At 43.4% G+C, this 13,616-nt stretch overlaps 1 protein-coding gene across 9 annotated transcripts in view; it reads left to right on the forward strand.

Moving 5' to 3' along the window:
* The first annotated feature begins 6,954 nt into the window (after positions 1–6,954).
* The window catches only part of LCORL (ligand dependent nuclear receptor corepressor like), an 81,579-nt gene continuing 74,917 nt past the window's right edge, over positions 6,955–13,616 (forward strand). For 8 of the 9 annotated variants that reach the window (XM_065634578.1, XM_065634575.1, XM_065634572.1 and 5 more), the window contains exon 1: positions 6,955–7,108. In XM_065634578.1, the coding sequence (XP_065490650.1) occupies positions 6,961–7,108 (148 nt within the window). In that variant the 5' untranslated portion in view covers positions 6,955–6,960. Of the gene's footprint in view, positions 7,109–7,341; positions 7,388–13,616 lie in introns of those variants that run through there. The other variant, XM_065634573.1, reaches the window with a different exon arrangement.

Genomic DNA, 13,616 nt, shown 5'->3' on the forward strand with positions numbered 1-13,616 from the left:
TTACTTGGCCACTTGGGAAACTTTAGAGAGAGTGAATGACATTACTCAGCTGCGTGGAACATAGGATAACAGTTTAAATGGAAGGAAAAAACAGCCATATTTGATAGATAGTGCTATGGAGACATCACTTACGAGTATATATCGGATTTTACCTTCCCTCTAAATTTAATTTTAATAGTCAAATAATGACATGTTAAAACAGCAGTCTAATCTATAGAAGACTAATCTGTTATTTTTTGGCATTTCAAGCTGACTCCATTCACTTACACACCTTTTTCTGCTAGGCTAGTGCTGAAACATAGGATATATCAAATTCATAATAAATGCTTTAAACTAGTACCAAATAAAGTTGCTATATTTCGAGTCGAAAAGTATTCTAATTGGTTTTCTACAAGCTAAAACCCTAGAGTCTTTCATTAGTTTGCATATTAGCATTTGATTTCACCCTACAAGCCTGTTTTGTTTAAAGCCCTATTTTTCCTACCTTCCTGCACACTGAAGTGTAGCTCTGCTTTGAGGAGTGATTCCATAGAGTAACATTTTGGATTCCACTCTGATCAAATGTGCTTAGCTCGCCATAAAAGTTGTGAGTTTTTATAGCTCTAGGGGTTTGTCTAAATGTCATGCAGTCTTTATACATGTGTGCTCCTGCATAGAAGAACATGTGTGTGTTGAGGCTATGGCCCTTTAGCCACAGTATCACCAGACAGCCTCTAAAGAGTAATGGTTAACAGAGAATGGAAAATAACCAATTAAAATTTCACTATGTTCTAAAATGGTATAAACTGAAAGTTCTATTCATGTTTTAGTTATCCATATAAAACCAAGTGCATCTGTTTTATAAACATTTACTGTAGAGTTTTATCCTAATGCTTGCTTGCTGCAAACGAGGCTAGTTTGACACATGGAAGTGACATCTCTATGAAATCAGCTAGTGTAGTTAAAGTAGACAGGACATGAAGAATATCGGTGTTCTTGAAAGCCTGGCTGCTTTTCACTAAGTTAATTAGATGGTCTGATAAGCAAACATCCGCTCAGACACAAACTTTGTTTTACCTATTTAGATCCTCACAGCTTTAAGAGCACTACTGCTAGAACATATAAGCAGCATTTTCCCATTTTTTACCTTCCTATACAAGGGATAAAGGTGTTTCTGGAAAATGGTCATCTGCCTGCAATAATCATGTTTCATGTACTTAGAATTAGGTCAACAACAGGGGCACAAATACAGCACTGACTTGACTGGCTTAGTGTTGCCTTTCTACTAGGCGGTGGAAAGCTTCTTCACTTCATGAATTTCCTGGTACTTTTCTCTGGGTAGAGATTCAAGGACTAGGTTTGGGCTAAAAAAGTTATTGTGGACTTAGAAATTCACCTCGGCTATCTTTCTGTTAATCTGTGCATAGATGAAGTTGTGCACACATGTTGAAAGATAGTGCTATCAGCTAATACTGATGAGAACCACAAAAGCAAACCCTCTAATTAAGACACAGCAGTACTTTTCCTTGTATATATTGGTAAAATACACACCAAAAGTTATACCCCAAGATTTCAGATGTAAAAAAGTGCCATTTCTTTCTTCATCTGTAAGATAAGTGGTATTAAATTGTAACCTCTGCACACATCACCATTTGTAAACTAGTTTGAATTTTATAGGAGCACAGGGAGATAAAAGGTCTAAAACTCAGGAGCCCAGAATGCTTGTCAATCTTGCTTTGTCCTGGTGATACAAAACCCTGACTTTTCTGCCCTGTTAAAAAGATCATTTTTTCACCTGTGTGTGAAATGGAAGATTCTCTAATTGTTCTTATTTGAGTTTGAGCTTTCATTTTCCATACCAGAACTGACAACAATGCAAGAAAATATTTTGGGTCTAAGTTTCAAGGCTCACAGAGCCCCCACCCCAGATGTCTGCAAACTGTGAAGGGTTTTAGCCATTTTAAAAACAATTCTGTATTTTAAAGATATTTTCATGTAGCTTCACACTGATTGAGGTTATTATGAAAATTGGAAGTCTAAACTATTAGATTAGGCATAATCTTCTCACCCGGGCTCTGCTGCTTGCCGCCACGGGCAGGGAAGTGGTAGATAATGGGATGGCCCCTCTCTCACTGCATTCCTGCTGTACTGCACTACAGCTGCTGGCCCAGCTTCTCTGCTGGAGCTTACCTTCCTGCGCCACTGGAGGAAAAAGTATAGGCTGTATATCAGACTTAAAATAGTGGAGGTATCTGCTGGCAGTAGGTGAAATAGGGGATGGAGCAGTGATGCCTCAAACCATACAAATCTGGCTGCAGTGGCAAAATAATTACCCTTCCCTGGCTGTCTGTGCTTACCTCCTTTTTGGAGGTTGCCAACTTATTCAGCCACAACGTGTATAAGTTTAAAGCTCTGAAATTCACGGTATTCTAGCTGATGAGATTGCTCTTTTGCATCTTGCCAGAGTCTCACAAAACTGCTATCTGTGCTGGCTGTCCACTCATCACAGCCTGAAGCTAAGGATGAGACTGGGCCTGAAAAATCCTGTTGCTTTTGAAGAGGTGTACTTTTCCAGCTCCTGAATTCTAACTCTGTTTTATGCAGACAACTCTAGAGCAACTTAAATACTTTGTATGAATGTGCCTTTAGGAGTGACCACAGGGATTCTGCCTTCAAAGCATGAATAAAAGCATAGGCAGATTGCTGAACAGAACTGAAGGGTTTGCTTCTCAGAGCTTCTTCTATGGAAGCTATCTGCTAAGTCCCTTAGCATTTTTTAAGATTAAGTCCTCAGTGATCAGTAAGAGAAAGAAATTATGATTTTTTTAAAAAAAATTGCATATGTAATTTTTTTGCTTAAAAATGACACTTTTCCTACATCTGACACTGCAAAAGAAAGTGATTTCTCTTATGAGCATCTCTGAATTCTTTATAATGTTCTAAATTGCTAGAAAATTGATTTTGCAAATATGTTTAAGTAGTCATGTATTGCCAATCTAATATTCACACTGATTACCAAATAACCCTTATTCAGTTTCACTAGATCCTGCCTTTAACTGATCATGTTAGTGTTTATGGTGACATCTCCTCTGGTGTTATTTTTTTACCCTTCTGTTTTCTGCTGTGGTATGTCTTTCAAGTGTGAATGCGTCTCTGCAATACTCATTCATAAAGCTATCACACAATTCATCATTTAACTCTTTCTTTTTTGCCAAGAACACCGACAGTTTCCAGGTTTATGAATTGTATTCATGTGAGAAGGGGAGCTCACCACATCAGTATGTATTCACTTCAAGATAGCACCTGCAAAAGGTTTTTCTACAGGGTTTTGACTATTCGAGTTGGGCTGTTTTGATTCTACTTCATCCTTCGTCCCAGTTTCTGCAAAGCAATGCTTACATGACAAAGAGCCATGCAAAGCTGTCTGTACAGGAGTGAATTTCACCTTTGGGGATTAATTATAAAGAGGTTTTGGTGATGAACAATTTTGCAATGTTTCAATAAGGTAGTTAAATCTCCCCAATGTGTGTTAAAATAGATTAATTCAAAACGTCAGATTTTGATGGGGTTGTGGTATCAAATCATAAGCATCTGTGACTATTTTAATTTCTCTTTACCCCCCAAATTAATATGACATGAAACATACAGAAAGAACAGCAGTAATAATTCCTGTAGCTTCAAACAAAATTGTACTGGACTTTGGCTTCAGAGCCATTTCGAAGTAACTGACTCTCTGAGCCCATAAAAATTAGCTAGAATAGGCAGCTAAAATTAACTAAATCAAAATTATCCCTCACTGCTCCAGCTTCTGCCCTCCATCATCCTTGGAGTTTTGATCCAACTCTTGTTCACAAAAGTGGAATTGCTTCTATAAAATTGAGTACATATCCACGTAAGTGACCCCATGGCTGGGAAGTCATTTTCATAGAGAAGAAAAACCAGTACAGCTAATGTAAAAATAACACCACCGATGGTTTGATGAAGTAGGATCCTCGGGTTACCAGGTTCAGTTTTACATTTGGAAGAATAAAAAAATCTCAAAGGGAGAGAGTGGTTCAAAACCCGGTCTCTATAGCATATCTGTTGTCTTGGCAGTATTTTCAGAAGGTGTAGGAGTTCAAAATCTAGGCAACTATAAAAATTCAGTTTGAAATTCTTTCTTTCCCCTTTCCTCCTCCCATTCCCTGAAATCTGCCCACCAGCTTTGTTAGCCAGGGTTATTTCTTTTTTCTTTCATGCATAGAGGAGTCTTTCAAACAGAGGGACCTTGAAACGACAAGAAGTGTGCTAAATGAACAAAATTGGGGACTGGTGTAGTTTTTTTTCTACTCATGTCAGATAACCTCAGGGATTCAGTTAAATGAATAGTGTTTAAAATTCCTGTGTGTTGAATTCATTAAGCTCAATTAGCTGTTTTACAGAAGTGACAAAGTTTACTTTCATGAAATTTCTTTATAAAAAAAAGACATGACCTGCCATCTGTTAACAAATTTTTCTTCATTCCAGTGAAAACAGAACTGATCTTCAGGGCGGTGCTCTATCAGCTATCCCTGAATACGTCCTTCACCCGCAAAAAAAAAGAACATCTTGAAGAAGGAGAGAAGGAAATATCCACCATGGAAGGAGAAGTAAATGCACAACAGATTTTTTTTTTTTTTTTTTTTTTTTTTTTAAGCCCATCTTATGGGAAAAAAATTACTGGAGGATATTATTAGCCTGAAACTGATGTTAAGGTTACATTTTAGTTTACATGGGTTTTGACAATGCCTTCCCAGAACTGCCTTCTTTTTTGCCATTTCTCTGAGGTAAAGCTGATGATTCTTGTTGCTGTTTGAAAGTCCAGTATGAATAAGATAGCCAAGGTACTTGTAACGGATTTGAGTTATAGGAGGAAGCCAGGAGACTAGCAAGCAGCTATTTTTTGCTGGCTGCCATGATAAAGAGCTGGAGGAAGCAATAGGCTGCATTTTTGCCTGCACTTCCAGTTTTGCCATTCTCCTGAAAAACTCCAGCGAAAGGTTATAAGGGCTCCATTCCCAAATATCCCTGCTCCTGGTTGCGCTGACCGTCTATACAGCTACGTGGAGGCCTGAATGAGTGAGGAACCGCTTCTCATTCTTTGTTCAAAGTTGAAGCCCCTCTGCAGCTTTGCAGTATCGCTGTTGTAAATTGCTCATCCTCTACCACAAGCAAAAAATTGTGTGTGGATAGGGATGACATGATTCTTTTCAGCATCGCTCCTTCAACCCTTATGGGGGAGGGAGGGGAGAAGCAAGGCTATCTTTTCTCTTCTATAGCCTTATTAAATCCCGCTTTCTATCACAACCTGCAAATAGGCACAGAAAATGCTGTTTCTTGCTGAAGGAACGCTGCATACAAAGACTGTTCTGAGAAGGGGAGCGTGTGGGAGGAGGAGGCACTCAAAGATGCACCAGCGTCTGAGAAAACAGCAAGATTTTGATTTTCTTTCTGGGGAATTCAAGACTGCTAATTGTTCTTTTGCAAGACACAGGTAGCAATTGTCACGTTAGACCGGTGCTAAAGGATGTGTGTCTGCTGCTGGAGTCTGGAGGTACAGCGTGAGGGTGACTGTGTGCAGAGCAGCAAACCAGCTGTCCAAGCGGTCGTCAAATGCTCTAAGTAATCAGAGAATCATTTTGGTTGGAAGAGACCCTCAAGATCATTGAGTCCAACCATTAACCTAATGCTGCCACTAAACCATGTCCCTAAGAACCTCATCTATACGTCTTTGAAACACCCCCAGGGATGGCGACTCCACCACTTCCCTGGGCAGCCTGTTCCAGTGCTTGACAACGCTTTCCGTGAAGTAATTCAATCTGACATTTGTGTGTTAACTTTTTTGCAGTTATTTTAATCTGACTCTAGTTCTGAAGGCATTTGTAGGTTGATAGTAAGCTTTCTGGGGCGTGCTCCTGGATACTGAACTAAACTGGCTTGCTTCTAGTTTCCGTGCTAGGCTTTTCCAAAGGGGGGGTGGGAGATAATGCTGTGTTTTGTGTGACACTGGTCCCCAGCTCTCCACCCTGTCCCAGTCTACCTGATCAAGACCCTTACAAATCACAGACCGAAGGCACAGCCATTGAAAACAGTCTGCTGAACTGAGCAGTAATTTAGAGAACTTGGAAAGCCTCCCTGCGGAGTTAATTTGACAAGCTAATTAGGAAGGCACAGCATTGTGCCTTCCCTCGTGTGACAGCCGTCTCCGTGCTGGTGTCAGAACACGGGATGGATGGAGGCACGGGCTTCCAGGAGCCCCAGGGGTGAGGTGTGGGCGAGGAGGTGGAAGGGGCTGCGGGGGAACCGGGCCATGAGCGAGCCCTGCTCCAAGCAGCACCCCGGGCAGACCCTGGGATGAGGGTGAGACCTGTGCCGGTGTGAAAGCCTCTTAACCCGGAGCTGCCCCGCACCGAGCTGCGGCGCTGCGAGGTGCGGGGCGGCGGCCGCTCTGCGGGGCTGGGGCTCGGGCAGCGTGGAGCCGCTGGAAGGACCGTCCGGGGTGTGTCGCTGGTGGGGACAGCGTCGGGGCTGGCTCCCATTCCTGTCCCTCGAAGAACTACAACTCCCGGCGCGCATTGCTACCGCCTGCCCCGGCCGGGCTGGAGCAGGTGGCGCGCTGCCCTGCGGGATTCGTAGGCCGAGGGGACGCCGATGGGAAACGGGGCGGTGGTGCGGGGGAGGGGAGGGTCCCTTTTCGGGCCGCTGCCTGCGGGGAGCGGCTGGAGCCGGGCAGGGCCCGCGCGGGGCGCGGAGCGGGGACACGTGTCAATCACCCCGCCAGGCGGCGCGCGCTCCCCGCCCCGGATGCTGAGCGGGGCGGGGGGGGGGGGGGGGAGGGCGCGGGCGCGCGCTCGGCGAGGCAAGGGGGGCGGTGGGGGAGGGAGAGGAGCCGGGGGAGCGCGCGGCTCTTCTGGGTGGCGCGCGCGCTCGTATGTAAATGAGCGGGCGTGAGGTCAGAGGCAGATGGAAAAGGGAACAGACAGAATGGCCGCCGCGGCTCCCGCTCCTCCTGCCGCCGCCTCCCAGTGCCGGAGCCCCCGCTGCACGGCGGAGCGCAGGGGAGTCCGCCGAGAACTCGACTCCTGGCGGCACCGGCTCATGCACTGTGTGGGTAAGAGAGGGGGGAACGACGGGGTGTCCGGCCGTAGCGGGGGAACCGAAGGGCGGGGGAGGGGGCAGCGGGGTCCTTGAGGAGAACGTGGTGGCGAGTCGGGGAGCGGGGTCTCCGCGCGGGGGGCGGGCGAGGCGCCCCGCGCCCGGGTCTCTCGGGTGGGCGGAGGGGGGGAGCGGGGATGGAGGAGCGGCTCCGGCGGCTTTCTTGGAGGGCGGAAGCGGAGACGGGGTCTGCGGGGGAGAACGAAGGTCCTAAGCCGCCCTCAGGCAGCGCAGGGTGGGTGTTACGGCTTCGGTTGGGGCCGCTCGGTCCCTGTCTTCGCCGCCGGCCGAGACCCTTTCTCGGCTCGGGTCCTTTTGTCTCCGCTTCTCGCCGTTCGCGCGGTGAGTGCCGGTGGCTGCCCCCCTCCTCTCCTCCATCGCCAGTGCCTGGGGGGCGGAGGAGGGGAGAGAGCCCGCCTGTGTGTGTGTGCGTGCGCCTTTAAGAGGGAGCCGCTTCTGCACTGACGGTTGGGATTTGAAGTTTTCCCTCCCCCCCTGGAAGTTGTCATGGCGACGGCAGTTCTCCCCTCGCGCTGCCCCCCCCCCCCGTCCCCGGGGCTGCCCCGGCGGCTCGCGTGCCGCGAGGTTCCCCCTCGGCTCACGTGACTTCCCCGCATGCCGGAGCGGGGGAGCGCGGGCCCCTCCGGCGTTCCCGCGCGGGGAGAGCGCGGCCGCGGCCCGGGCCCGCGGGGAGCGCTCCGCCCGGGCGGTACCTGCGCCGGGGTGACGGGCTGCCCCCGTCCTGCGGGCGGGCTGCCCGCTCCGGCTGCTGGCACGGGTTACGTGTGCCGCCGCCGGCTCAAGGCGGAGAGCGCTTCGGTTTGGTGGCTTTGATTGAGGTTTTTTTTTTGTTTGGGAGAGTGAACGCTTCGATGCCAGGAACTGCTTATTCGTGTCGTTTCATTTCCCTTCTTGGGGAAATGGATAATATCCTTGATATTCAAGTGGCATGCTAGTGTCAGTACTGATCCTCCCTGATCGCTGAAAGCATATCTAGGTGTAACTGAGAGGGTAAGCAGCAATTCATTCAGTGTTTCTGCGTGTGCGTGAGGCGAGATCGAAGTAAGAAGTAAATATCTAACAAGTAGGTACACCTATAATTACAGGCGATTAGCTTTGTCTGGATTTGCAGGGTATTTACATATTTGCAGTAGCCTCGTAGCTTCTTCGTGAACACTTCCATCTCGTTCTTGCTGTGTTGCCCCAGTAAGACTTTTAAACACTTGTTCTGACACCTGTGTATATATTATGATTCCTGTGTGTGCTTGCATTGCCTTTTTAATCCTTCAAGTTATAATATTGTTTAGGAAAAAAATGGTCATGTATTTCCATACACCAATACTTTTAAATAATGCTTCTTGTGGAGGGAATGCAGTTTAACTAGAATATATAGGGAGAGCTTGTTCATTGGCATAGGTGCTGTGATAAACTGTTAAATCTGATGGACTGATATGTCTTTCTATATGTTAAGTGGCCATTCGTGTTATTTAATGGCATTTCAGTTTTAAATTTAAGCTAAAATCTTGAAAATGTGTTTGGCAATTAATGACTGAAGGGACTTACAGGTTGTAATAGTATGCTGTCAGACATATTCCAGGAACACAATTGCACAGCATGACACTGACAAGGTCTGCAAAAAAGTATAATGAATGCTCTGCAAGACAAAATTTCACTATATGTTGGGTCCTCTGCTGGACAGATCTGTTGTGCTTAGGGAACTTCTTCAAAGTAGTTTTTGGGTTGCTCTGTCACTGAGAACTGCAAAGTGTGAAACCATAACTACTTAACGTTTTACACTGATTGCACTGTGATGTCGCTTCATGCTCAGTTTTCTTTTCCTTGGAATAAAAGTTAATTAGGATATGATTTCTTTGTATGTTCATGATGCAAAATTCAGTTAATAGAAAGGAGCTTTGAAATTATTAACAGCTGCTAAGGAAGAAGGACATTGGTTATGGTTTAATAGTTAGTCAAGAGCTATCTCTGTTAAGAACTGTTACTTGGCATGCCTGTTGAGAGCCCTTATCTGAGAGAAAGTGTAAACAAAGTGGCAAAAAACTGAGTAGTCAGGATAATGGAGGTAGAGTACACTTACCAGGTTTGGGTTGTTGGTCGTTTGTTTTACACTCCTTTGGAATTCTGTAGCATTAACTTCTGTAAAATAACCTCTTACATTAACTCAAATTAACTTAAAAAATAGTTACTTGTTCTCACTCAGCAAAGTATTCCTAAGGATTTGAAGAGTCTAATAGAGCTAATATTAACTGGAAGGTCAGAACAATTGTCCAGTTGATGACTGAAACAGCAACATGGTGGAGGAACGAGTGGTAAATATGATGCATTTGGCATAACTTGTTCTTTCTTTCTCCACCCATCTCAAGAATCATATATTTGTGGCAAAGTCAGGAAAATGATGTGGTAAAGTAGTAGCTACCCAAATCTCGACCTAGCCTACTGCCAATCCTAAAACAAACAAAATCCCACCACCAATAGGAAACTTAAATCATTCTACGCTCAGCATTTTTTTAATTGAAAAAATTGTTGAACAGTGATATGGTTCTGTGGACTATAATTTGTCAAACATGTTCAGAGAGCAAAGCAAGAAAGTACATACTCCTTGAACACGTCATATTTTTTCTGCTAAACTCTTTGAGTGAACAACTTTATTCTATCACTTACTGTATTGATACTAGATTTGGTATTTTTATTTCTGTAGTATAATCACTTGAGCACTTTTAAATTCCTTATCTGTAAAGAATTCCTCATCTACTTAAATTATGGAAATGGTAAACTGAGCCAGAGATAATACCTCCAAGACAGTGACAGCACAGCTTGAGGCTCATAGCAGATTGTTCACATCCGCAACGGTGAGACAGAAATAATACTCAGCTGCTGGCTGTGTACTGTTCGTTTGAAGGTCCATGATGTCTGGTGACCTCTGCTCGAAGGGCTTTATTGTCCAGTTGTTTGTCTGTCAAAACCTGGTTGCAAACTTGAATATTTGCATGGGCTTTAGAATTAAAAGCTTAGGTGGAATATGATTTAAAGTTTCAGGTCAAAATGTTGAAGCATTTAAAGAATTTGAGAAGAAAGATAGTGATAAAACTTCACTGACAATACTGAGAATTCTCTTATTTGGTATCTAGACATATTTGAACGTACAGTAGACTTCACACTGTAAATGACTGGAATATATTCACAGAAATTCTAAATGGATGTTCAGTACAAAATGGCTGTTCAGATGGTGATCTTTGTGTGCCTTATGTTGAGCACAGACATTCCTAAGATGCCTAGCCTTGTGCTTATGGATGTACTGAACTCTTGCATAATTTGATCAGAGTTCAAAACTACATGCTTTTAGAAGACACCTGAAGATCTTGATTCTGTCACTGTTCTTACAGCATGCAGAATATGTGCCAATACAAGCTGCCCAGTGAAGTAGTTGAGTCACCATCCCTGGAGGTGTTTAAAAGACTTGTAGATAACTTTCTTAGGGACATGGTTTAGTGGCAGCATTAAGTTATAGTTGGACTTGATGATCTTGATGGTCTCTTCCAATCAAAATGATTCTAGGATTCTAACAAGCACTGTTTACAGCAGCACTCACTGGTATGTTTTGTCCTAGATACACCTTTGTGACATAACTAACAAACAAAATACCCTAATTCTAAATTCTGTGTTTATGGAAAAGTGTCAGCTCAAAATCGAACTACCTAATTTAGCCAGCAACTGAGTTCTGTGGTGGTTTAAACTGCAAGCTCTTTTCTAGAGGTGAATATTACAATGATCAAAAAGCACCAAAGAGCAATTTTTTAATTAAACTTTGTAATGTGAATTGGCTAAATGCATTCCATTGGATTGAGAGGATTTGGTAGTATGGGGCTACAAAAGTCTAGCTTCATACTGTGGTCAGCCTTAAGAAACAGGATTTATGCAGTTTTTCAAAATACTCATTGATTCCCCTCACCAGTTTCATTTGAACTTTATGGGTAGAGTTGTTGGCACGTACACTGAGTCCCCATAACTTTCATGAATAGGCACAAAGGAGAGACCTAGCAATTACTGGGGTGCAAGAAGAAGCTTCAGCATAAGATGGTGCTTTTTGCTGTTGTCACTGTATCCTATGAGTGAAGTCTGGAGCAGTAACTTGAAGCTTTTTAAAGGAAAGTGTCAGGTAACGCCAGTCATGGAAGTTGAAATCTTCTTGCTAGGGTTTTGCGTTGTATTGTGAAAATATAAAAGCCTCTGAATAGTCTTTCATTGTGAAAATGAAAGTGTAAAATACTATCTCAATTACTTAAAAAAAGTAATACATTGCTATTTGGACGTAGGAGAAGAGTGAAAGTTTGACTGTTCCACTGCTGCAGCTCAAGGGCACACATTTGACAGGAAATAGCCTTGGTATTGCTTTCTTATGAAAACTGAAATTTGATCAAAGTGAAAATCCATTTTTGTATGCTTGTGAAATCTAACATACAAATACTCCTTTACTAGTCATATTTTTTTCAGGTTTTTTTCCCCCTCTACACTAGGATACACTGGCACATCTAATTCTGTTTTGATGGATCTATATACACACACACTTTCAAAATTTTTTAAAATATTTGAACTTCTGTTCCACCTTATGATTTTTGAACAAGCTGTCTCTCAAGTGCACTTTCCAGGAAGAGGAATTCCCCTCACAAACGGAAGATTTGTAGCTACTGCATTTGGTATTATCCCCACACTTGCGATACTCCTGCATTAACTACTTTGTGTCTTTATTCCCATAATATGCAGAAGTATTCTCACTTTCTCACTGTGGCTGCAAGTATGTTGCATCAGGTTAGTGTCACATTTTTGTAGTGCTGCTGTAATGTAGGTGATTTTCTATAGCTGCCATAGTAGTAGTTTCAGAGGTAGTTATTTTACTATACATCAATCATGTTCTTGTCTATCTGCTAGTGATTGTTTTGATGGCTTGATGCTCTATAACCTGTCAAGCCACTAACAGACTATATGCAAAAATGGTTTTTAAATTATACCTGCTTTGAACTCTTTAGCTTTCTTGGCACTCCAGCTTCTTTAAACAGCAAACAAGCTTGCTGTGGTGCGATCATCCAGTATGATGGGCTGTAATACTGGTGTAAGGTGTTCCTGTGCATCTGTCATGCTTTGAGCTGTGGTGTGAGAGTCTTGGTGTGATTCCAGTGTGATTCCAGGGAAGTAATCTCAGTGTTATTGCAAATGTTGGAAGAAGAATGGGAATAAAATCTAGATTGGAATCACAGCACAGGTTCACAGTCAGTTTGATGCAATCAAGGAAGATAGTATCATGTAAGGGAATAGCTCAAACTAGTGTTACAGAGGCAGATATTCCAGTCAGCATTAGCTTTGAACATTTATTATGAAAGCACAATCTAAGAATACAGTAAAGTGCCATCTTGCACCATCAAGTCTAACAGAACTGTTATCAGAATGGAGAAATTGCAGTCCTGACTGTGTGCTTCTGCTGCTTGTGTGCTTGCATCAGCACTCATCAGACCCCTGACTGATGTCCTTTAACTCAGTAATTGGTCAATTCTCTGTTGAGAGGAGTTAGGGGCTTGCAGAAAAAAGAAAAATCTGATGGATGCTGGTGCTAGCACAAGGACAGGGGTGGGACTGTGCAACAGAAGCAGGATGGGTAATTGCAGAAATAAGCCACTGGATTGGTTTAGCTGCCTGTGGCACTGTCAGCTGCCAGGAATAGAACACAGCCTTACATGTATCATCCTGATTTCCTCTGAGCTAAGCAGGTTAACAAAAGAGGAAAAAAATATCAATGTGTGTATGTATGTCATTGGAAATTGCTGTAGTGTATGTATTGCATTAACCGTCTTTAGGCTGAAATAAGAGAAAACACATGGGGTTTGTTTTGCTTATGTTGGACTATACTTGTTTCAGGTATGTAGTGTTAAAGTAGCTGCTTTTCAGTGTCCGCTCACAATCCGCTTCAACTCATCACCTCTTCTCTCAGAAAGAAGTAATTGCCTACTGCTGTCACGATGTGTTTTTGAAGGGATATCTTATGTTTGGCTCTTGAAAGACATTTTTGCTTGGGAAAACAGTACAAGAGAACTTAGACTAATGACACCCAGAGGCTTAGTTTAACAGGCAGAGGGAGGAAGTTCTGTGTATCTAGCAGTAGATCTAGCAGTAGATGCAATTCACTGATCTCTTGTGAACCTGCAATTGTAAGCATGTATGGAGCCTAATTTTATGAAAAACAAAGCTCTGCCTGCTACACAGACTAATCTATGGACTGTGTGGGATGCAAGCAATGCTTTATTTCAATTCTTTGAACTCAGAACAGAAGCGTGTTGCAGAGCATGCAAGTAGATGTACATATCTTCGTTAGTGTTGATTAAAACCTGTGATTTATGTTTTTGGTGCTCCTTATGTCTGGTATGTGGAAGCTATTCAATTTTCAAGTATTCCAGGAA

Source organism: Caloenas nicobarica, chromosome 4, assembly GCF_036013445.1.
Source record: "Caloenas nicobarica isolate bCalNic1 chromosome 4, bCalNic1.hap1, whole genome shotgun sequence".
NCBI classification, from domain to species: domain Eukaryota; kingdom Metazoa; phylum Chordata; class Aves; order Columbiformes; family Columbidae; genus Caloenas; species Caloenas nicobarica.